General features: G+C 42.9%; 1 protein-coding gene across 1 annotated transcript in view; it reads left to right on the top strand.

Annotated features, from left to right (window-relative positions):
- TRPC7 (transient receptor potential cation channel subfamily C member 7) overlaps window positions 1-26,286 on the top strand; it is a 110,210-nt gene that overhangs the window by 32,536 nt on the left and 51,388 nt on the right. Inside the window, exon 3 of the mRNA XM_028718097.2 lies at window positions 12,977-13,159. Coding sequence (XP_028573930.2) covers window positions 12,977-13,159 — 183 coding nt within the window. The remainder of the gene's footprint in view (window positions 1-12,976; window positions 13,160-26,286) is intronic.

Below are 26,286 nucleotides of genomic sequence, written 5' to 3'. Positions count from 1 at the left end.
TGGGATAAATATGTCCGTATATGCGCATGTCTGGAATGACAAATCATGTAATGACTACCTACCATTGACCTTCCTGATGTTGTTGGGCTACAACGTTCATCTCCCCTGACCATTGGCCATGCTGGCTGGGGCTGACTGGGTGTAAGTCAGGTTCCCTATCCCTGAGCTACTGTTAAGTTGGAGAGTCATATATTATCCTGCAAACCTATCCACAATTCCTATTAAATCACTGTGCTTCTATAACTCAGGTGAATCATTAATCTTTTTCTCTAGGCATTTATTCACAAGAAGCACACTTTTCTTTTCTTTTTAAAGAAAGGTGGATATTCCTATGTATCTTGAAAACAACCCAGGAAGTCCTGACAGTTAGCAGAATGGATGATACAAGGCCCCAAGGGGACAACACTCCCGCTTTGTGCTCTTTTAATGGTATAATGTGCATGAGATGCAAAATGAATTATGCTCAATGAATGTGGAGATTTCTTCGATCTTTACATACCGGAGTGCTTGCCTAATGCACTCTACGCAGCTTAAGCTTGATATCCAGAGACTCTGTTGTTTATCGGCTAAAAACAGGTGTTTTAGCATAAACACACAAATATGCTTGGAGATATCTATAAGAGAGAAAAGCATTCTAATTAGCCGGAGAATCAAAGGCATGCGGATTAGTTGTGATGTGGAATTGAAAGCCAATTCAGATTAGAGTGGTGTGGTGACAAACACCTTAACAACTGAGAAGTGGCTTTCATTATAAAACTGCCTCATAAACCTCAAGATATTCCTCTCTCTTGTGTGCAGAAGAATGGTGAGGTGTTGAATATGTTTAAAAATTGAACAGAATTAGCGACATTTTAGAATGTAGTTTTGCTTTTTGTTTGAAGCTTATAGGAGCAACAAAAAAAAAACTCCTACTATTTTAGGATGCTTATATTTAGAACAGCCAGGTTCTTTTCAGAGGTTGCTGGGCTCCCATTAGCCCCAGTTAGCTTGGGTAATGGTCCAGCTTGGTAGGAGTTGCAGAACAACAACATCTCAAGGGCAGCTGCTTAAGGGAGGATTGGCTTAGAATGCGTGTCACCTGCTCTGCATCTCAATAGACACCAGGGGAGGGCACAGAATGCATGAAATCACACAAAACAAAATACAGACCATAAACCACATTTAAACAATTAAACTAAATCAACAGAGCAGCTTAACCTATCACCAAAAAATAATAATTAATATGCTAAAATGCTGAAAATGCCTAGGAAAACAATGAAGTCTTTATGCAGCACCCAAATGATAAAAGTGCTTCTAAAGAGATTTTAATAATAAACTAGGCACCACCCTAGGAACCTCCATTGAAGGGTGATCTAAAAAGAAACGATGAATGAAGGACTAGCAGAAGTTCACCTGGAGCCATCTTAATAGCATTTTCAGTTCCAGGTAAATACTTTTCTATTCATCTAATTTATCTAATCCCTTATGGTTCACAGTCTTGGCCTTTTGGTATTAAATTGTGTGTCTTTAAAAGTGTTATAACTGGATTTCAGGGTTTTTTCTGTTTTTTAAATAAATTGTTAAAATATAAAACACTAAAAACTAAATGTTAATGTATTCTGTTTTGTGAGCTGCCCTAAGAGCTTCTTTTTTAGGGCGGTTCTATAAATATAGTACTGTAAACAAATACAGTGGTACCTCGGGTTACAGACGCTTCAGGTTACAGACTCCGCTAACCCAGAAATAGTACCTTGGGTTTGCTTTAGGATGAGAACAGAAATTGCACGGTGGCAGCGTGGTGGCAGCAGGAGGCCCCATTAGCTAAAGTGGTACCTCAGGTTAAGAACAGTTTCAGGTTAAGAATGGACCTCCAGAACGAATTAAGTTCTTAACCCAAAGTACCACTGTACATAAATGTACCTACAAGAAAAGCTGTCTTTTCTTCTCTTGGCTTCCTCCTGCTTAGGCAGGCAGGAACAACAGGACCTTCAAATTATCTATAAATTTGGAGGAACAAGTTTCTCCAATCCTCTTTGCATTCAGCACGTTCAAAGTAGATACAGAGAATACATATGGAAAATATAGTTTCAACAGCTCTCAGCAGTATTTTCAAATGATCTCAGAAACACTGAGAAATATAATTAAAATGCAAATTAAGGCTGGAAATATGGAAGGGGAAAGTACACGGCTTCTTTTTCTGCCACTGGGGCAGTTGGTCTATTTACATTTCAATATTTTCTGTATAGTGAAACTAGGGCTGTTACCTGAACCCAGTGGTTGCCATACCCACCGAAAAAGTTGGGTGCATCTGAGAGTGCATGTTGGTCACACAGAGTATCTTGAGGGTCATTGCAGCCGATGAAAGGTCCAACAGCAGGCCTCCTCGTCATTGGCAAATAAGCTGGATGCAGGTAAGCAGTTGCTGGTTGTGATTGCCTGAAGAGGGACCTTGAGCTGCATCTCTCCACCAGTCTCTGTTCGGTGTCTCCTAAGTCAGGTCCTCCATCATGGAGGGCATGTGTTGCGGTGAGATCACTAGAAACTGCCTCCCAGTTGTGAGGCGGGACCGTTTGGATGGCCACAACGCCCCATGTTGCTGGGGCAGAAATTTGGTCAGTTGGGTTGGCTATTGGCTGCTGAGGGGCTACTTAAGTTGCTGCATGTTGCTTTCTTGCGACATGCAGCGGATCACCCGCCCTCCTCTCCCTATATTTAGGGTTGTTTTTATGGCCTTGCTATGCCTGTCTAGGGGTCCTGTTTTGGAGCAGGGCCCGGTAAGAATTTTGCCATTTGGCTGATTGGCTGGTGCCACTTGGCTTTTGCCTACCATGTAGCAAATCGTCACAACTTTGTAAGGTTGGCGGTTAGGCATTTGGTTCAGTGTTTTGGGGAGGGGACATGGTTGGCTGTGCCTGCTCCTCCATCACTGCTGCTAGGGAATTCCGTTAAAGGAATCAGGGGCTCGCCTTGCTTTTGTCAGAACCCTGTCAAGGGGCTAGGGCCACGCCAGAGCCCCTGGGAGCATCTGGGGTGAGCTGTGAGATCGAAGGAGTTCTGGCTCCCCCAGGATGCTTTCCCTTACTGACATATAGTGGTGCCCAGTGTCAGTCCTGTTCCTGCCACTGTGCAGGTTCAGGTAGTCTGGAACCAATGCCTAAGCAGCCACTCACATGCTGTAATCAAAAAAGTTGTGGCCAAAATTTAATGCCAAAAACCTTAAACTAAAATCTGTCTCTATGGTGCCTTCATTTGGGGGTAGTTTTGGGGGTCTTCACACGTAATTATAGAGAAGCAGACAGATAGGAACATTTCATTTTGACATCATCACTGTGTCCCGGAACAATTCAATGCAGGGAATGTCAAAATAATTGGTGGCTCATAGGTGCCCACTATGGATTGTGTCAGTGCTGGTGCCCAGTACACCATCACAGTAAGCCCACTGGGTGGATGAGCTATGGCAATTTGCCCAGCCTCTGTGCACCCTGGAACAAGCCCTGTTAGCAAATGGTAATTGGAGTGCGATTTCCTGCCAAGAATCCTGGTGGTGGGTGCTCACCAACTAACCTATCCCTTTCCTATTTTTGTCTGGAGGTTGGGGGCATAGCAGAAAAGACAAGACTGACAGTGGTAGAAAGCAAACCTCGATCTAAGTCAATCTGGCAGCTGTCTGCATAATTGAACCTCCCTGCTTTGAATAGTTGTCCTACCCCACCTAAAAGTTAGCAAGTATTTTCACCCTATCTCTCCAGCCTGCTAGACTTCACAAATGACCCTCAAAGTTGAAGGTAGATATTCATGTAACAAAAATTATCAGTGCTCTCCCAATCTCTTGTCTTATGCAGAGCAGTTTTCTACTCTTGCCCATTCTCCTGCAGGCAGACTCAGTACTTGACTGCTTTCCAAACATATGGCAACTCCTAGGCAAAATAAATAAGTGGAAGGAAATCCAATTTGGCCAAGCGTGCTACGCATATTTCATCTTAAGGCAGTTTGGCAAATATTTATAAGCACTTGAGATATTTGAAACGATGTGTTTCTTTGGAAAACTGGCAAGGAAGTCAAGATAAACGTTAATTTTTTTCTTGCACTGGCATTCAGTGGTGCCTTTAGAGCCAGATAATGGGGCACAGGTCTGGGAGGCCTCGACCACCACCCCCCAAAAAAACCCCACACTCCATCAGTAACTGCCACCCACAATGTCATTTTTTATTATTATTTTAAAAGGGGGGGTGTGTTGCCAAGCAAAGATCCAGGCAGTCGCACCTACCATCTTTGGATCCAGAGTGATGCACTTGTGGACCCATGTGGGATGTTGGGAGGTGAAAATGACTGTCTGAAGCTTTCCTCTGTAGCATGCCTGCTCAAAACAGAAATACATTGTGACCAGTAACTGCTACTGAGGCAAGGAAGAAGGGCTACCCCTATGCTATCCACATAATCAGTTATCAGAAACCAATATATTCAATATATATCCAAATATGCTTACACAAATCAAGGATTACAGTACTTTATAATCTATTTTGAATCAAAAGGGAAGCTGTGCCTTAGCTAACTGCAAACTGCTTGAAACAGCAAAGTTAGGAGCCGACCTTTCCCCTAAACATCTGTGCACCCGGACAAGGGGAAAAGACATGAATCAGAGATTCTGGTACAAATTCCCCTCAGAACAGGCTAAATAAATCCACAGAACAGGAAGAGCAAAACCACAAAATGTCCAAGCTCCCTGTCCTGTCCTGTCATAACTAGGGGAAAGGTTAGACAGAGCGTCACTGCAAGCATCGGAAAGCAGAACTGGAATCCGGTGCTGACCAAGGCTTGACCAGGGGTCAGGTAGCGTGACAACCGCTTGCTGATTGGCTGATTCTCGCTGACAATATTGTGAGTCCCTCATGATTGTCTTATGATCCATGATTTGCTGTGATTTACTCAGGTATAAAGACCTCTGGATTTCTGTCAATCGGGGTCCCAGTTCTTTGGAAGATATTCCAACTGGGTCCTTATTGCCTGGCAATAAACCTCACCTTCTTATTCTCCAATTGCTGTCTGGCTGATCCTTATTTTAAACTCTTTGCAAGTACCCACTTGCTTCACTACCACACCACCTGGTAAGACCAACTGGTGCAAAGGAAGGAGAGGGCCTGTATTTATTTATTCAAAAGTATTTGCAGGGGTAGTTGGGTCAGAACTTGACAACCTATGTGAAACTTTAGGAAGAAAGCAACAGGACCTGCTCATTCCTTCTTGCATGCCACCCGGTAAGCTAAACTCATGCCTTGACTCTTCCTTGTGGGGTCCTGGGCACAAACAGCCATAAAATGCTTTCTGTATTGGAAAATTGAGCCCCCCAGTCTCAGATGAGTCCAAATTCAGTAGAAATGAAGACTGCTTCCATGCTTAGATTTCCTTGCTGAGTTGGACCAATGACACTTTAAAATCCTAAGCGCTGCCACTGCCTGGGGGTTAACTCAACAAACCAGGGAGGATAGAATTATCATGGGTGACTACTGCTGTGAATTTCACACACACACCCCATTGCTCTTCTTATGTAAAGTAAGTGCATATCACACTGACTCCACACTTAAGAATTGCTGCCCTCAGATTTCCGCAGATTCATGTCTAGTCAGTGGAACACACAAAAAAAGAGAGAATCTGTGACTGGCAAAGTGTACGCACTCCTTTCTAATCTAATGCTGGGGTGTACGAATCTTACTCCCAACCTCCCACTACTAGATCTCTGCCACATCTCAGAAGAAAGCAGCTGTCAAGAGCAAGTGTGCCATTTTTCTCTCACTGTTTCCACTGACAGCCTCTCAATGCATTAAGTTATCTCATTTTTTTAAAAAAGCTGTTTTTCTTTCATTAATTAGCCAAGGTAGGCTGGCTGCTCTCATTGTATTCCTTCTAACCGATATTAAGTAGCAACGTTCCTTCAGCTCCTTCTGAATCGAGAAAATGTGTGCGGCTTTGAACAGATGTAAAGGCATTACAGAGTTCATTTAGAACATAATCAGCAGATAATTACAAGGTACTCAGCTAAATTGCAATGAATGGCAAGTGCCAGTCGCTTTCTCCAAACACCAGAATTAGGCGTTTTTATCTCCACATGCAAAAGGGGGTCAAAAGGAGCAGGAAATGACTAATTTGAAAACCTTTTATTATGGCTGAGTTTTGTAAAATTGATATTGTACATTTTGTGCAAGAAAACAATGTTCTGATTGTTTCTGCTGTTTGTATCCTGTTCTATAGTAAATAATAGTAATCAGAAGCATTGTAAGTTTTCCTCCAGTTAGTCCAAAACATACACCACCTAACCTCAGCTTCTGCTGGACTTGAAGCACATACAGTTCTGAATCTTCATAAAAACTATCAATGTGTTTTGATGTGTCTGTTTTCAAAACATAACATGGCTTTATATTTTTATTTTTTAAAAAAGGATAAAGCCATTTTTTAAAAAGGATAAAGCCATTGCTCCTTTATTGCAGAATCCTAGGTGGATGGCCTGTTTATCTGTGGCACCTGGCAAACACTTATTCAGCCTGCAATCTCGGTCTTAGAAGTGAGTCTACAAGTTGAATTTAAGGATTCCACATTATTTTTGTCCTCTCCCCATCCCCTCCCCTCCTGCCTCTGCAACCTCACAATTGGCAGCATGTCAGGACCCCACTTCATTATAGAACGACTCACCTAATTTCTGTGATTGTAAGTTGATTTGTCTGGTAGGCAGACTCACCCAGAACTTAAGTAACTTTTTACGCATTTCCATCAGACCTGAATTGCTAACTTAGGCTTCAAGCCTAATGCCACTTACTTGAGAGTAATCCCCACTGAATTCAACAGGACTTGCTTCTGAGGAGGCATAGTTAAGATTATACTGTTAGTTAGTACTTTGCACTCAAAATGATGGTCTTTGTTACATTTTTATCATGCCCTTCCTTCCAGAAACTCAGAGCTGTTCACATCCTCTATTTTATCCTCACAACAACCCTCTGAGGTAGGTTAGGATGACAGAGAGCGACTAGCCTAAAGATGCCAAGTGAACTTCAGGGCCAACACTACCATTAGGCAGGGTGAGGAGGCTGCTTTAGGTGGCAGATGATGGGAGGCAGGGAGTGCTGGTGAAATAAGATTCAGCGACCAATCTACTCAGCTTCTGTAAGCAAAATGTCTATCTTGTCCTTTGCATCCAGCAGCAAAATGTCTGGGGGTGGCCCTGTGTGGCTGAACAAGGATTTGAACCTGGGTCTCCACTCTATTTACCACGCACACTGGCTAAGAGCAGCACGGTTTCTGCCACCATAATGGTTTCCTGCAGATCATGCAGAGTATGCATAAAGCTTCTACTCACTTGGCTCAGATACGTTATGCGATCCTTGTGATGCACTATATGTATTATTTGCATTCACATCAGCAGAAACACCTCTGTGGCTTTACAATATCCATGCCTGCTTGTTTCATGTAATGTTGTCCTAAGCTGTATTTTCAGATGTTACTTAAGAAGCTGGGGGCCTGAGTGGCTTGCAGGGTCTTAAGGCTGATCTCTTGGATGGCATAACAACACTTTGTTCCTTGGCACTTTTCTGTCTCACATGCCCTTTCGTGATCTTTATCAACTCTCCCTGCAGAAATACTGTCAAATTTAATAAACCACTCAGCATTATTTATAAAGCTGGATGCTCTAAGAAATGTAGGAAAGGGAAGATGCTCTGAGCTACTTCACATTACTCCTAGTCAAATGATGCAAACATGTGGCTTCGAGTGATATTTTGAAATCCTGTGAGTTTATAAATAGAGAAATTTTTTAGCATCTATCAACATTCTCACACCCCGTTTTCCATGATAATTAATGATTGGCTTAATGTTCAGGGCTGTCATCCCAGGCAAATAGAACTAGGTCCTGCTGTGCCAATGCAAAGTTATAGCCTGGTGCCATTGCTTCCAAGAGACTCAGGGTTTTGCATTGTACAATGGATCCCTCCACAGCAGTGGGTTTCAAATGCTCCAGATGGGAAGGAATGGGGACAAATAGGGAGGGGGTTTTTCCACCATCCTTGTGGTATTTTTGTCACCACAGAGGCTCCAGAGACTCAGAGCCTCTTCAAAGGAGGTCTGCTACTCCCCAGCTTCTCCCCAGCAATGCCTATGAAAATGGCCCAGATTCAGCTACTTCCTGTTTGCTGCTCTGCTTTCAGGGCACTCCTGCTGCAGTTCTAGAATCCCAATGATGTGGATGGCTCTCAAAGGATGACTCTCATGGAGCTGTAGGCCTTTATTCGTTATTATGTTCAGCACAGAAACAAAATGATGTATTGATGCAGAACATCAGTGGATTATAAACCAAGAAATTCAGCACTGGAGGGTCAAATGCCTAATAGATATTATACTGTTCCTGGTGGCACACAACTTGGCACTCTGGGGATATTCAGATAAGCTCTTTTCAGATAACAATGGTATTTTTCTGTGGCTTGTACAGCTGCTTGGCAAGTATGATGAGGTAATGGGTGAGCATTTGCGGTGTGCATCTTCAAAGGCACATAATGATCACTTCTGTGGGAAAACCATTGAGAATCAACTGATAGTCTTTATGGCCAAGGAAGTGTCAGAGAACATAGAGAGCAGGCTGTATATAGCCAAGTATTACTCTGTCATACTAGTTTGCACACCAGATATAAATCCCTGTAAGACTTGTTGACATAGGTGGGTGATAAAGGTTTCTGTAAAGGAATATTTCACAGAATTCAGAACAATGCATGAATTAACCAAAGAAGGGCTTATGGACCTTTTCTAAAGAAACTTGAGGAAAACAACATTAATGTTAAGGGTTGCCACAACCAAAGTTATATAATGGTACCCATATGATAGGGCAAAAAAGGGTGCCCAGGCAAAAACTGCTTACACTGAACTGACAACTCCATGGCTGTCATTCTCTCAGTCTATTAGTTTCAGATGCAGCCTCATCATCAAAGGAGTCTATTGCCCCTTTCTTTGTGCTATTCTCTGCCTCTGTTCGGTGGAGCCAGATACTGAAAGCCAGTGATCACCGTAAAAGAGCCTGCAGAAGCCCTTGATGTTGATGCCGCTATCAAAGAACCACCATGTAAGCACTGCAAGAAGAGGAAATTTGAATACAAGGGTCAGGCTCACAATGAGGAGTGTGTTCAGAAGAAATCTTCAAATGAGAGTTCTTCTACACATTTGTCAACATTACTCACGTTTCAGTTGAGCAGCTTGACTATATGGGTGATGCATGGGGATTCTTGTGCAAACTTGAGAAGCTACCAGAAGAGACACTTACCAGCCACTGTATGGATTTCTACAGAGCCCTCACCAACCACTCCAACATCAATAGTGCAGGTGTTTATATCGAGCTGGACCATCTGCACCACATTCTACCTCCCACAATAGGCTCACCGCAAGGTGTTCTGCATTGCACAACCATGGAGCTCAGCTTTCTGCCCTTCCCTTATCTCAGTTTGGTGCTCAGACACTTGTTTTTGCCACCCTAGCTCAATGCAAACATGGAGCTGAATGCAAACGTCCTAGCACAATTTGGAGGGGAACACAGCCACAGAGCTCAGATTGGCACCATCCCTCCTTCTGTCTAATTCTCCAACCCAGGGATAGGATCTCCAGAGAGGTTGCTGGACCTGAATTTGCATCTGCCCCAACCAAGCTGTCCCATATTTTAGGGATAAAGGGAGCTTTATCCTAACATCCATAGGTATGCAGGCTCCCCATTCCTGTTACACAACATGGGTTGCCACCATCTTCATCCTAAATTTCTGCAAATAATTTCAAAGAAAAACACCAAGCAGAAGGAAGCAGGATACATAACTTTGAATTTAGATACTAGCAACAACATCAAAAATACAGTGGTACCTTGGGTTACATACGCTTCAGGTTACAGACTCAGCTAACCCAGAAATAGTGCTTTAAGTTAAGAACTTTGCTTCGGGATGAGAACAGAAATCGTGCTCCGGCGGCACAGTGGCAGCAGGAGGCCCCATTAGCTAAAGTGGTGCTTCAGGTTAAGAACAGTTTCAGGTTAAGAACGGACCTCCGAAAAAAAATTAAGTACTTAACCCGAGGTACCACTGTATACCCAGTCTCAGCACAAGGAAATACAAAGCAGATTTATTAGGAATGGTATCCTCTGAAAGTCTCCAAAGATTTCCAAAGAATCCAGAAAAGTGTAAGGAAAAGCAACTCATGACCTCATCAACAAACAGGTTTCGCTGTCTTAGGTTTTGGTTGATTGCTTAATTATGTGAGCCTCTGAATTTAATTAACTCATCAAAGCTAATTTGAAAAGATCTCTCGAGGCTGTGAGAGCTTATATTGTGACTGCCATTTGTATTTGCTGGTTTGGGACCATCTATCAGGGTTTTGTCATTGCGTCAACATTAACTTTAATCTTGTTTGAATGTCATTGTGTTTACTCAGTCTCCAGTTTATATCCCCATGTGCAGTGGGAGCTCATAAGCAGATTACTTATAGGTCTGAATGGTCTGAATGGTCACATGTGAAGAAGGGTGTGTGCTGTGTGTCCTTACACACATGAGGCAGCAGCAGAGGCAGGGGTCACCTTATGCTAGAGTGTGGCTGCTGAATGGCCACTAACACCAATGGCCTGGCAGGGAACATCTGGCCAGTCCCAAGCCACATATCTATGTAGTGATGATCCAAACACTCCGCTGCTTCTGCTGATTGGATCATCAACTATGACGAGAGAGGAGAGGGAGAGAGAGAAAATTACTTAGCTTAAGTGTACGACTCTGCAAAACAACTGCCTTTGCAAGAGAATTCTGTTCAGCACCTTTATGCCTGAGTAACCATTTAGGAGATAATTTTTTTAAATAAAAACGAACAGTGCAATCCGCTATGAGAAGTAAGCCCTGTTGAGTGCAATGGGACTTATTTGCCGATAACTGTGTAGGATAGCATTGAAGCCTAGATTATTCCCTCAAAGGACTCTTGTGTAGAATCTTTACTGTACATCGTCATGCCATTCTGATGATCTGAACCCCACTAGGATGACCTTTGTTCTCACATTCTTTTATTTTCATCAAATGATTTTTTTGGCTACCGTGCAGAGGTTGGAGGGCCACCTGTCATGGATGCTTTAGCTGAGATTCCTGCATTGCAGGGAGTTGGACTAGATGACCCTCAGGGTCCCTTCAAGCTCTTTGATTATATGATTCTATGCAACTGTTTTATTTGAATTAACCATATGTATCATGCTCTAAAGCAATGCTGACTATTATGATTGCTAGTCATAAACAGGAAACCTTTGCCATTTGCAATATAGAAGACTTTACATTTGCAGAACAGAATTGAGACTAGCACATATTGAAGAGACAGTTTGACCTTTCCACAAGATGGTTCTTTAACACCTGTCACCTATTTGGGCAATTTTGATTCTCGCTACATTCTCTACTTCTGTATGCAGATTGTCTCGTATAATAATTATGTGCTTTGTATTTGTTGCAATCATAGTTTGGAACAAGAGGGAAGTCTGGTTGTGACTTGTTTCCATAACTCTTTCACTGCCTACTTTTTGAAAAAATGGATCAAAGTATCGTGCAATGAAGCACTGATTCATAGGATCAAACTTTTTATTGTATACACTGTTAATATTTTACCACTGCTCTTGGTAAAATATTTGTATCTTCTAGAAGAAAACATAGTGGTAGATATCTGTGTGTCTGCAGAAGCAAACATTCCTTGTCCTTTCAAGTAGTTTCAGGTACAGAATGTTGCTTTCTCAAAAGTACAAGATCATGTAAACTACAGATGACAAATCGAACACATTTACCAGAGTGTACCACTTCATGCTGCAAGGATCATAAGCTAATGCTTAACACCCTGACCCCTGCTCATGAATAGGGATGCCACCCTTAATACACCTACCAGGAAGAAAGATGTTCCTACAAGTCACCTTATTGTGGCCTTGGTGCTGCTAATGAATACAAGTGTTTCACAACATTCATACAAAATCATTCTTACCAAAAGGCCATCTCATATTCCCACCCCTCACCCCCGTGTAAATAAGGTTTGCAATTTCTATGGATATTTTTACTCATTGGATTTTCTGCAGAAACAGTGGGTTTTATCCAACACTGCTGTTCCACTCACACAGCAGAAATCCACTTGTGCAATGGAGCTTGCACCTCGTCTCTCCTGCAGCCTCCACCAGACTCTCAAAATTTGTTCCAGAGGGATGGGGGACAAATAGGGAGCATGAGCGAGGGAGGGCCCACTGCATGAGTGAGAGCTGCTCACACAGTGCATACCTCCAACATTTCTCTGATGAAGATAGGGACGGCCCATTCCATAATTATAATTTTACTATTTATACCCCACACATCTTACTGGGTTACCCCCAGCTACTCTCGGCAGCTTCCAAGATATATAAAAACATAATAAAACATTAAAAATCTTCCCTATACCAGATTGCCTTCAGACGGTTCGGGGGTCGGATAACTCCACACCCTCCAACATTTCTCTGATGAAAATAAGGATATCCTAAGGAAAAGTGGGACATTCCTGGGCTGGCTTCTTTTAATCAGGGATGTCCCTGGAAAATAGGGACACTTGGACGGTCAGGCAGTGCTGGATACAACCCAATGAATCCAGTTTAAATGGGAAAATAATGTGGGCTGGCATTTTGGTGAGCAGGGTCAATGCTGGCAGGGGCTGATTGAAGTTGTAGAGCATTGTAGGAGCCTCTCAAACATCTGGAGGTCACTAGGTTGGGGACAGCTGTGCTTCTGAGAGTCTTCTGAACCTAAGACAAAACTTTTCAGGGGCCCAGGGGACTACAGTACAGTAGTGAGACAGGAAGAACCCCGTTCATGTGTCCTCATGCAAGTCCTTCATTAGATGACACACATTACATTTGTACACAGGTATATTGTGGCCTTCAAGTTGTAGGTGGCTGTAGAACCAAGTAAATTCATGCTGCGATGTTTAAAACATTTGTTTTTCTCTGTTTCATTAGAATGATTATAGGAAGTTATCTATGCAATGCAAGGATTTTGTGGTGGGTGTGCTGGATCTCTGCAGGGACACAGAAGAAGTGGAGGCTATTCTGAATGGAGATGTGAACATGCAAACATGGACTGAGCATCATCGCCCAAGTCTGAGCAGAATCAAGCTGGCCATTAAATACGAGGTCAAAAAGGTAAGCATCCCATCAGCTGCTTTGTTGTTGTCTTTTTCCTTTTTCTTTTTGAAAGCCAAATACAAACTGATAAACTAATAGAATTACTGTATGAGTTTCAGTTCAAAGCACACACATACAAAACTGAAGTGGAAACTGAAAGCAATGTTGGTAAATAAGGAAGAGCAAGGGGCAGTAGGGGAGAGTAATAGCCATGAAAGTGTGTGCTGCTGAACCCTGGAGCAGGTAAATGCCTGACTTTCAGCATTTAATTTCTTCTTTCACAACAGGGGTGACCTGAGGCTTCTGTGTTTGATCCTTGGGACTCTCATCTGACCATGGCACAGCCCTCAGTTCCCTGATTTGAACCCTTCTTGAGCATTTTTGCGCGGCTAGAACGTGTCCTTCAACTCTGATAATGCTTACACTTGCCTGGACAGAGATAGAGGGGCGAGTGTGAAGAAACAAGCATTCTGTAAATTATAAATTCACCTTTATTGCCCTGCCCACTTTTTCCTCTGGCACCACCCACCAGAAGATTGCCCGGGAAAGAATGCAACCCTTGGAAGGAGAAATCTCTCCCCCCCCCCCATTATATATAAGGCCAAGACCTATAGAGTACAGTGAAGAATCAGCCTAACATTACAGGCAGAGTATTAGTATTTTTAAAAATATGGATTGGAGGGAATTCACCCAATGGGGCTTTCTTCCCTCTGCACTCCCTGAACTTGACTGGGTGGAGTCAGGCACTGGTGGAGGACGAGGAGTGTGGGGGGAGTGCACTGCCCCCGGCAGCATGATCCTGACAGGGTGCCATCGCAGCTGCCTCCCCCCCCGGCTGCCTGCACTGGGCACCCCGCCCCCACAGGTGTTGCGCCCCGGCCCCCATCTGCTCTCCGCTCCGCCCCGGTGCCGGAGCATGAAGCTCCGCTACTGGAGTCAGGAAAGCCCCCCAAATAGCATGTGGTGGGAGGAGAGGAGGGATCATTCTGTTTGGCAAGTGGAAATGCTTCCACAGATGGAATGTTCAGCCTAGCGTGATGTTGAATTTGACCCTTACAGTGGTACCTTGGGTTACAGAAGCTTCAGGTTACATACGATTCAGGTTACAGATGCCGCTAACCCAGAAATAGTACCTCAGGTTAAGAACTTTGCTTCAGGATGAGAACAGAAATCGTGCTCCGGTGGCGTGGCAGCAGCGGGAGGCCCCATTAGCTAAAGTGGCACCCCAGGTTAAGAACAGTTTCAGGTTAAGAACGGACCTTCGGAACGAATTAAGTTCTTAACCCAAGGTACCACTGTATTAATTAAATCTACATATATGTATACAATGCCAAGCCTGATCTAGGCTGCTTGGTGAATTTGATTTTTGTGAATTCTGGCCCAATGAACCAGGGGGACTCTGTTACCCATCACCTTTCTTCACACATTCAAAATGACATAGATCATGGTTTGAAAACTATGGGAAAATGTGCATTTTGAGAGAAAATGTGTTTATAGTACATATTTGATTTTGCAATTAATTTAATTAAGAGATTAATGCAGAAATAAGGTAGAACAAGCTTATGGGGATTCAGATTGCAAATCAGATTGCAAAACTGATTGAATTGCCCATCCCTGGCCTAAATGAATGGATTCACCTTGCTTCCTAAGTGTGAGAAAATCTCTTTCAGTTCAATGCTGCATTGCTTTGGGGCCTAAGTACTAGCTATAATGTGGTCCATTTGCCACATTATGCTTCTGGCTTCCTAGACTGTATAGATTTGGCAGAGGAGAAAGGGATCACCACTACATTTCTCAGAATACAATTGTTTGCGAATAGTTTTATCTGTCTGAAACTGGCAGAGAGAGGGGAGGGAGGAGAAATGGAAAGAAATGGATGGATGATGCAAGAAAACTTGCTTTGTTTTGTTTGAGTCAAGTCACCTGGTATGTTAAGCACACTTCTTTCTATATATAAAAAAGCATTCTTTGTGCTGTCTGTTTTTTTCCAAAAACTAGAAAAGGAAGAAAGCAGCTGTGTGTAGGGACCCAGTTCAGATTGGGATGGTAGTGCAGCGGGGGAATAATAATTTAACCCTTTCTGTGCTGGGCCAATAGCAATTTGGTGTGAATTTTGGCATGAAATAATTGGTTAGGAAGGGTTAATCCTGTCCTCTCTCTCCCCCTCCCCTTCCTACCATTATCCCAGTCTGAATTGGGCTACCAGGTAAGTGCTTTTTCTGGAAAAAAGGAAAGCAACCAGCAATTTAATGTATAGCTTGACCCCTAGTAGGATCTTTTTATTATTGTGGACAAGTGCTATGTGAATGAAAGCCTGGCATTTTTCACCTAGGAAGCTTCCCTCATTTATTTATTTTTTGAATGCTTGCCCAATTTATTCTCCATCTTTCAAGGGAACCAAAAAATCCATCAGAACTTTGTCCTTGTGAAACGGCCACAGCGTTATTTTGCCTCTGCTAAAAGGGAAAACTGTGAGTAAAAGTGGCCAAGAGAGGGAAAGCAACAGCCTGTTAAAAGCATGGGAAATTACTTTGTTCTAGTCAGGGCATTATCAATGGTTCTCCGTTGCGAGCATGTGCTATGCAAATGGATAATTTCTTTCTTTCCTGGGCCTGGGTGGTTCAGATTAATTATTTGTACAATGTACTGTGATGGAAATTGGGATACTGTAAGTGGACTGTAGAGATGTTCCAAATTTTGTAGCTAACATCTGTTCCCTCCTTTTCCTCCAACTCCCACCACCTGCTTAGTTCTGCCTCTCGACAGCTGTGGCCAGAGACGGTCTCTTCCTGTTATCAAAGCAATTAGTTCAGACTCTAATACTGCAGGGTCCTCCATTTTAATTCTCCCAGAGAGATCCTGCGTTTATCCATCATCCCCATTGTTGGATTTGAGGTAGTGTTGCTTTGAAACAGAGGGTGTTGGGGAAATGAACGAACCGGGATTCGCAAGTACTGGCGCCGCAGTGTGATATTTGCAAAAATAGGAAGAAATTCCCCACGCTCATTAAATTCTGATGAACATTTACTAGGGAGGACAGTAACTCAGTGGCTGAGTACATCATTTGCATGCAGAAGGTCCCATCTTCAATCCTTGGCATTTCCCATTGAAAGGATCAGATCGGCAGATGATGCAAATGATCCACTGCTTGAGGCCCCATCACAACATGATGGTTTTAAAAAATGCAGATAGCATCTGCAGGAGGGCACCAGTAATTAAGTAATTAAGCATGGGCAGGGAGTTTAACCCTTTCCTCCGCTGCCACTCTCCTGAGGAAAATCCATTCCCTGAATTTGCTTTGGGAAGAGCTCCCCCATAGGCACCATTGGAGGTGCCCCTGCCAATTCAAATGGCAGCTTCAGAAAAGTGATTTTCCCCAGGACAACAGCAAAGGAGACAAGAAGATTAAACTCTCTCTCTCTGTGCCTGCTCTGATCTTGATTCAACCACTCCTTTTGCAAGTCCCAGACATTCAGAGGAAATGGGTGGATTAGAAAGCGGGCTGCTGGGTTAAGGGAATAGATAGGAGGATGTGTTGCGTGGCAAGTCCCCTCCCCCCATGTGAAATGAAAACACCGGACACATTATTATTATTTTTTTTAAATATTTATTAAAGATTTTAAACAATACATCAGCCAACACATAAAACACCATCACCAACACAGAAGAAAGAAAAAGAAGAAAAGAAAAGAAAAAAGGGCTTCCTCACATCCCCCTTTCCTGCGTTCCCATTTATAAAGTTATATTCAGCAGTGCTTCACCTTCTTTCAAGTCTTATTTTGTAATTATTAATTAACATTATTTAAGGTTAATGGGCGTAAAAGGCCACAACTTTATTGATTACAGGAATTAGAAGGTATTGGCCTTAGGCATTGGCTCCTATCGACTACCCGGCATGGGGACCGGGAAGGGTTATCCACCAGCCATGGGAGTCCTGTTGAAGTACGCCAACTAGGGTGTCACCACTCCGGGGCGTGCCAGAGGCCCTCACCTCCCTAGGTTTCGGACAAGGCAACGCCCCCCGGAGTCCTTTACCGGACTACCCTTTTTCATTGGGGGAAGGTGATGGCGTTTCCTTCCCCCCTTCATTTGCACAACAATTACCCCTGCCAATGCCTAACCGCCAATACCGAGGAAGTTGTGACGTTTGCTACAAGGTAGGCGAAAAAACCAAATGGCTGGAAGTGCGCCAAATTGGAAAAATTCCTACCAGGCCCCTTGCGGCGACCAACCGGAGTCAATAGCAAGGTCAGTGCTAGCTAAGCCTAAAGGGTGGGTGGGTGGGATGGGAAAACTGGGCAGCTGGAACGGGGCAAAGAGGGCGGTCCCAGGGCGTGCCTGGCCTTAAATGGGCTAGGCCATGCCACCCCAGCCCGCCGATTGGCGGGCAGGGACACAGGCACGCCTGGGGATTCCCTCGCTCTCGCGGGGACTGAAGGCGGGGGTGGGAGGGGGTGGGCCCGCAACCCCACCTCCTCCCAAGCTCGGAAGTGGCTTTCCAAGACAAATAATTTAATTCTTCTTATTAGCCTTACAAATTAATTTTCAAACTATTGTGCAGGTAGCAGTCATCAAAAGTTGTCCTGAGTCCACCCCTTGCTGCAACATTTTTTATAGGTAGCAAATCACTTATAGGAATCACACTGCTTCAGTTCGGAACCCTTTAAGAAACTAACTGGAAGTTTCATAGCCATAACTCTGTCAAAGTGTTTTGACTGTTTTTAATGTCGGTTTCACTTTGCGAGTTGCTTTTGGGTCACTTTTTATGCAGAAAGTTGTTGTTATTATTGTTTTATTTATTAACTGTATGGAGATACTCTGCATTACTTCCTTCATGGATGCTGATACCTTTTTAAAGGTTATGTACTGGGTGTGTAAGGACTCTAATGCCCAAAGCACATTCTCAGGAACTTGAACAACCCATTACATGTGAGCTGCCATTATATAGCAATGCTTTCTCCCAGATAATTCATCCCATCACAGAACTGTACCTGGGTGCTCGCATATTGAGACTTCACACACTCAACTCAGCGTCCATCACCTTCTGGATTACTTTCACTGTTGTTACAACATTGCAGGATGCTATGGAAAGTGGCCCAGATTACAGGAGTTTTGGCATGTGTGTTTTCCTAGACGGCCAATTGGAAGCACATTACTCTAGCTAATACACTTTTTAAAATGGCTGGTTGCTCTGCCTAATGAGCAGTGGCAATCACTGCTGGTTTTAAAAGCAAAGCTGACTCAGAGAAGGAACTGTGGGATAGGCTTGCAAAAATAGAGACCAAATCTTAAGAGATATGCAAATTGGATTGGATCATATCTTAAGCTAAGCAAATTGCACAGCACCACTCCAACTAAAACAGGGCCTGGTTTTTGGCATATTTGTCTCACGCTTTTCCAAGGCAGAGACATTATCTTTTCCCTTTGGACTGGTCTTCTATACAATTGCCTACATAGCTCACAGTATGTTGGCTGATGCCTTGCAAGCAAACAGTGATGCAGTGGCCATGCTCCCAGTGGTGTGAAAATTCAGTATACTAATAGGCTGGCCATCAAAAGAAGACTAACTTTATTGCAGAAGTGTTTGGTAGCAGGGTGAATGAGAAGCATCCATTTATTGGCACTTTCTCCTCCACCTGAACCTTGACAAGAACTTCCTATAGGCAGAGAAATGGGGGCCCAATGTAAAGACTGAATGAATGCCCTTCAGTCTAGCCCCAATGCATTTGGGTGCTCTTACTGCATGCTGTCAAATGGACTTATAATGTACAGAAATATTTTACCAAGTGGCACATGTTTTACTGGTGATGGAATTTTGTATTGGTTGGATTCGCCAGCTGGTCCCACTCTTACATGCATGGTTTCTCCCACAATCCACTGGTGTTCTCTGACCTTCCCATTTGGGAATTGCTCTTTTAGAAAACTAGGTATGGTGAAATAACCTTACTATCATAAGAATCAACTATAGTGGACGTCAGAGGCTAAGAAACAATGAGCATTTTGAAACGGTAGGTACGACTTTCACTGAATTAATTGTGTTCTTTCATGCACTGCTTCTCACCAATTATGAAACAATCCCTTAAGTACAAAGAACTTTGGGCATGGGTCTAAATGTTGCCGAAATGCTGAATAAGTCATCTTCTCTTTTCAGTTCATTTCTCCCACCAGTTGTTTATCAGGCTTGCCTTTAAAGGCACATCAGTAGTGAAAGCATTCCTTCATAAAATATGCCTGCTGTTTCTGTTCTGCCTGCTCAGCAGTTGCAATATCAAAGGAAATTGGGGAGGGTGTTCGTGGTGTTTGTTGTGCTATTAAAGAGCAGTACACATTTTATGACAGCCATGAAGTTGGTTCAACATGTAGATCTGATAACTTTTACCCATGCTATGACAGATCTTCCTGTGTGTGCGCGTGCATGTGTGCATGTGTGTTTTAAAGCATTGCCACCTGATTTGTGAGGTGACCACTGCAGAAAAACCACCTAAGATATAGAGAGAGAGTCACATAAAGCATAAAGTCACATAAAGCATAAAATCACATAAAGTCACAGTAGGGCACTATTCTGAAAAGGATCTGAATGACTGCTTGCCTGAATACACCAACCCTTCCGCCCTCAATATCAAAGTCTCTCTCTCTCTAGCTTAGATAAGGAAAAAGAGTATCAAATTTCATTCAGGATAAATATAAATTATTTTGAAAAAAAATGCATTTGATTTTCAATTCAAGACGAAGTAGTATCTGATTCAAAACTTCCACAGAGGCATTTGTGTAACTGCAGCAACAGAGAAAGTATGACACTTGATTGATGTGAAATTCAACCAAACAAGGTATTTCTCTCACCACGACTGCTACTGTCTGCTTACCAGAAACTCTTGGGGCCATTGATATTTTCCACACATTTCAACCAGCCCTTAGTCTTATTTATTTAATTCATCTATACCCTGATTCCCCTTAAATTTTCTAAACTCTGTCTTCATTCAAAACATGGCTTCTGGGGCAGTGTACACAGAAATCAAATATCAATAAAATATTCCATTTTCTAAAACATATCTGTACCTTCATTGGTTCAGCAGACAGAATTCCAGGCTCAGCCTAAGTATTTTTTTAAAAAATATTCCACAGGTCTCATGCTCCTGTTCAATAGTTTTTCTTTTTCTTCAAGAAATATAAACTTGTTATGTTGCAAACATCACTTAGTCTCATCATTTTATCTTAATTTATTAGTTTGCTGGAACTAATTCAGCGAAAGGAAAATCCTCAATGTCCAAATGCCAGATCATAGGTAGCCCATATTTGACTGAGTGGATATTCCTCTTCTTTTGCATATGTGAATAGAGCTGCACAATGTAGCTTAGAGCTACCTGAATACTCCACTAGCTCATACAAATCTGTCATCCTGAATTTCCATGGGAACCGATCTATTTAATATTCCAGCCACAGTCTGCATTGATTCATATCTTGTGTTGTCCCATTCATTCCATTGCTTATTTTCACAAATGTTTTTAAGGACTCCAGAGGCTTTCAGGGATATCAAAAGAAATGTCATAATTAAGTCAGCTGGCATAAATAAAAAATGCTGTTTAATAAACTGCATTGCTTATGGTGATAAACATCACCTCAACCCAGCATGGATAAAATACCTGTTGAAGCCAGGTTTTGTACATAGATCCTATTCTGGAATTGGGGTGACAACAAGCTAAGTCATAGTTAGAGAAAACACACTGAAATCCATGAACTTGCCATTTAAGTCGATTGATTTCCATGGATCTACTCTGAGTATGGCTAATATTTGATGCTAATCCGTGTCTTCAGTGTGCAAAAGCAGCATGCATGTGTGCTCTTGCTTGTTGTCGTTTAGTCGTTTAGTCGTGTCCGACTCTTCGTGACCCCATGGACCAGAGCACACCAGGCACCTCTGTCCTCCACTACTTCCCGCAGTTTGGTCAAACTCATGCTGGTAGCTTCGAGAACACTGTCCAACCACCTCGTCCTCTGTCGTCCCCTTCTCCTTGTGTCCTCCATCTTTCCCAACATCAGGGTCTTTTCCAGGGAGTCTTCTCTTCTCATGAGGTGGCCAAAGTATTGGAGCCTCAGCTTCAAGATCTGTCCTTCTAGTGAGCACTCAGGGCTGATTTCCTTCAGAATGGAGAGGTTTGATCTTCTTGCAGTCCATGGCACTCTCAAGAGTCTCCTCCAGCACCATAATTCAAAAGCATCAATTCTTCGGCGATCAGCCTTCTTGATGGCCCAGCTCTCACTTCCATACATCACTACTACTCTTGGAAACCAGGTCAATTTGCTTATTTATTTCTACGAGACATTTCTACCCCCCCCCCTTTTACTCAAAAAGGCTGTCGGAGCAATTTGCAAAATCTTGTACTATCACTGCTGACCACACTTCATTGAATATAGCGTGTCAAATCTATGTGCCTCTTCTCCACATTTCACAGGAAATTGCCAAACACTAGGTTATCATGTGTCTGTCTATCTATATCTATCTATATCTATCTATCATCTATCTATCTATCTATCTATCATCTATCTATCTATCATCTATCATCTATCTATCTAATCTGTTTATCTATGGTGATATCCAATTATGCTCATTTGCAAGTGGAACAGATTTCTGTGGAACGGACAAAAGTTCTTTCCCCTCTTATTCCTTATTCCCCTCTTCTCTCCCCTATCCCCCTTCTAATATCCCCTTTCAAAGGAGAAAAGGAACGGGAAAATTAGGTGGCAAGGCCGCTCCCAGAATTTCCTTAAGAACAGCTGCGACTGGATTCCATAATCAGTGTGTACACTAAGTTTCTGGAAGATTCTATTCAGCGAGAGTTTCTCATATTTGAAATTCAAATTTCAATGACTCACACGACTTCTTCTTTTTTGCCATTATGCATTCCATGGGCATGATGAGTTTGTGATGTACGAGTGGTCTTAACAACCTGTGTGTGCAAACCCATTGCCAGGTTTAAGGCTGAGCTGCAAGCTCTTACTGGTGTAAGCAGTAGATTAAGCAACCATCCAGTGCTTCATCTGAGTAATGCACGAAAATGTCCAATGGCATTATTTTATTCACAGAAGGCTTTTGGATCCAGGAGAGAAGAACAGAAGGGCTGGAATCAACTTCACTGATTCACCCTTCCTGCTGCAGCTCCATTTGTTTCCCCCCAAAAAAATCTGCCTCAAAGGGTTGGGGGACAGAACAACATCATCAGAGGTGCCAGAGGCAGCTCAAGAAATGGGAAAGTGGGGGCTTCTCTGATCTAGTGGGGATTCTTTTTACCTACTCTAGATGTATTCTTCAACATGTCGTGTATGCAGCAAAAGCGGATAAGTGGTGGATATTAAAACTGGACCATCCACACATTAGTTGTTCAGCAATGCTCCCCTACATTATTGCCATCTGGGGGTGCGGTCTTGTGCTATAGTGCAATAAAAGTGGTGGAGGAGGGAAAATAACAACCAGACAACCCAGAGCATTTGTGGTATTAAAAGGTTGCAGAATTTTAGTAGGAAGTTACAGGACAAATGTTAACCATGCAATATGTTTGTTCCAATACTTTTGCAGGCTCAAACAGAATTTTAAGTGGGAACACATATAAAGTGGGGTCCCTTTCTCTCCTCCCTTCCATTCACAGAATAACAGCTATGTGTAGTTTGTATCTTACCTCTTTTATTATATAACTTTTATTATACCTCTTTTATTATATAACATTCTAGCCTGCTTAGTCGTTAACGCTTCCTCCAGCAAAAGCTGTCTGATCCCCGCAGCACTGCTAAGAAAGAGGCCTTTAAAGCTGATGATATTCCACCTGAAAATCATTGAATTAAAGATCCTCTAAGATTCCCATTCCCCCTCCCCCCTCTTCTAAGCTTCAGAGCATTTTGGAGTTACTTAGGCTTCATTTCAAGATTTTCCCTACAGCCACTGGCAATCAGTTGCAGTCAACTGTTGCATGCTGTGCAGTGAAAACATCCTCTGCAAGATCAAGAGAGCAACTCAGTGTGATGCATTAAAGAGGAAGTTGGGCTGGGAAACCATCTGTGTGTTAGTCTTCCTGCGTGCAAAGGTCTGGCCAAACCATGACTGATATCTGTCTGTTAGGGGTGTGCAATGGACTCAGACAAATCTCAAATCCTGAGGCAAAACAGCATGGGTGGCTTGCCAGAGGTGAAGTATGATGTCCGTGAGGTAGCACAAAACAAAGTAGAACTTTGTGGCACTTCAGTCATGTATACATTTAAAATAATGCTGCAGACAAGCATCTGCTAAAGGTGAATAACAATGTTTCTAAGCCTGCCACAATGCCAAGGCAAAGTGAGAGAGCTCTACTTCAGTGTTTCCCAACCTTGGGCCTCCAGCTGTTTTTGGACTACAACTCCCATCATCCCTAGCTAGCAAGACCAGTGGTCAGGGATGATGGGAATTGTAGTTCAAAGACAGCTGGAGGCCCAAGGTTGGGAAACACTGCTCTACTTGACTGACAAGTCAAGCTTGTAATTTTCACCCGGAAGGTGAAATATCAATTGCTTACAAAATACTAGAGGAGACAAAATAATTCATTTCCCACCTACGCCAAGTCTTAAATGGATGCCTCTACATGAAAATCAACTGAAGCTATCCTGAAATCTGGCAGAAATTCATGCCATTAGGAGGGGCACCCTTGTTGGCAAATTCTACCCAATTCCACACACAAATTGAAATGCTGTAGATGTTTAATTTTTTTAAAAAAAAATATGCAAAGCACAAAGGCTTCTGAAACTATTAACCTATAATTTGGCAGGCCATATCCACACTGGATGAGTTAGTAGTCCTGTAGATTTTTTTCACTTCTGTCAAAGGGGGAAAAAGCTTTAAAAATTTCCCAGTGGTGAAATTGTGGAAATGAAGTAGACTTGGATGAATCCCAAGCTGAAGAACTTGCTATGAGGTGCTTTGGACCTACACAAGCCATTTTCCAAAGCATCAAATTGTGGTCTGAACTCAGTCTTGTGGCAAGTTGCATACTCTTGTTAACTATCCTCTCTATCTATTTACACACCTGTTGAGGCTGGAAAAATATGATATAAAAGTAAACTGCTTAGGGGTTTTCTTACAATCAAGCAGCATATAAATTTTGTTAAATAATTTTTTTTAATCTAAAGGCTGCACTATTGAAGTCCACGGAACTCATTTCTGTGTTGACATGCATAGAATTGTACTGGATGCTGCTGTTTTGATGTAATATTTCTATAATTTGAGGCTCTGCATTCTTCTTGGCTTCCAACAGCCTTGAATTTCAAAAGATTAGAGGAAAACAAGAGAGTGGCATTCTGTTTTGTTTTTAGTATTTTAATCTTCTGGAAACACTAAGAGGGGCTTGACACAAAGTGCGTTCAAATCAGCAGAAACTGTTCTACTTACGTCAATACTCATCCCCTCCCCCCACCATGACCATATTTGTTTATTCCATAGATATCTGCTTGCTGTAGGAGCTTATTAGCATCTCTTTATTACCCACTTTATCAAATTCTTGGGAAACAAAGTAGGTTTACTGGTGAGTGTACTGTGCTTTATAATTTTAGCACTCTAAATGATAGTGGAGAATCCCACATATAAAAGAATCAGTATTATATTTTCATAGAATGCATACACACACACACACACACACACACACACACACACACACACACACAGCTGACACTCAGCTTGCTTCACTTGCCATTTCCACTACTCTCCCACCAACCCTCTGCCCCCTAAGCCCCACCCTTTCCCATTCCCCTTACTCTTACTCCTTACTCCTCATCAAAGCCCCTCCTTACTCCTTGCCCAAGCCCCCTCCTGTATGCCCCTCCCCTTACTACTTGTCCATCTCAACAGCTCACAGGTGCCACCACACTGCCCTTGTTGCTCATCGGCAGGCAGGTGGCGCTGTGGTCTAAACCACTGAGCCTTTTGGGCTTGCCAGTCAGAAGGTCTGTGGTTCAAATCCCTGCGACAGGGTGAGCTCCCGTTGCTCTGTCCCGGCTCCTGCCAACATAGCAGTTTGACAGCACACCAGTGCAAGTAGATAAATAGGTACCAGTGTAGCAGGAAGGTAAACAGCGTTTCCATGCGTTCTGGCTTCTGTCACGGTGCTCTGTTGCACCAGAAGCGGTTTAGTCATGCTGGCCACATGACCTGGAAAGCTGTCTGTGGACAAACGCTGGCTCCCTTGGCCTTAAAGCGAGATGAGCGCCACAACCCCATAGTCACCTTTGACTGGACTTAACATTCCAGGGGTCCTTTACCTTGTTGCTCAGACTGCCCCACTGTAAGGCCTGCTCACTCACCCCACAAGCTACCTGTCTCCATTGCTTTCCTCACCCTGCAGCCTGTCACCAGCATTACAACAGACCAGTGTGTAAACACACATATGCACACATATGCACACACATTTCCAATAACCACGCCTCAGATTAACATCATTGGCTATGATACAGCCATTGTACCACTATATATATATATATAGAGAGAGAGAGAGAGAGAGAGAGAGAGACTGACTCACGGCAGGCTCTGATTACTTCGCACATATTCAGTAATAGTATATAGATAAGCAAAGGTTTAAAATAACAAAGTCCAAGCTATGAATTATTATTATTTTGCTTTTGTCAGAATGCAAGTACGTCCAGTACTATAGTGAGTAGATGAAGTATCATGAAACATGGTCTCTATCTTTATAAAACACCAAGGGAAAAACATCACAAATATCACTAAAATAAACAATCTGACCTTTGTGGAAGGAATCTGTACTTTCAGCTTGCCTTTTCATGCAGCCGTAACTGCAAAAAACCCTTGGGACTGTGGGTACATCTTATCTGTACAGATAAGAAAGTGATTTTTGTTGTTGTTATTCTTGTCAAGGAGTAGCACAGGGGCAGCTTTTTATACACACCCTCAAAAGTTGCTGTTGCGTCAGATAATGGAAACAGAAGAAAAAGCCCACAAGGAACTTCAAACAATCCTCCCGCCAAAGGCCTACCTCCAACATTCTAGCCCTACTTGAGTGTTCTACTCATGGATCAGAAGAACACACAGGGCTGTGATGAGTAGCCCCTCCTAATGGCATGTGTGTGTGTGCAGTGCAGACATCTGACAGAAAGGCGATCTGGAATGTGATCTT

This window comes from Podarcis muralis, chromosome 2 (assembly GCF_964188315.1).
Source record: "Podarcis muralis chromosome 2, rPodMur119.hap1.1, whole genome shotgun sequence".
Lineage (NCBI taxonomy): Eukaryota > Metazoa > Chordata > Lepidosauria > Squamata > Lacertidae > Podarcis > Podarcis muralis.
The sequence above is the reverse complement of the archived record's forward strand: the minus strand, read 5'-3'. Positions and strand labels throughout refer to the sequence as shown.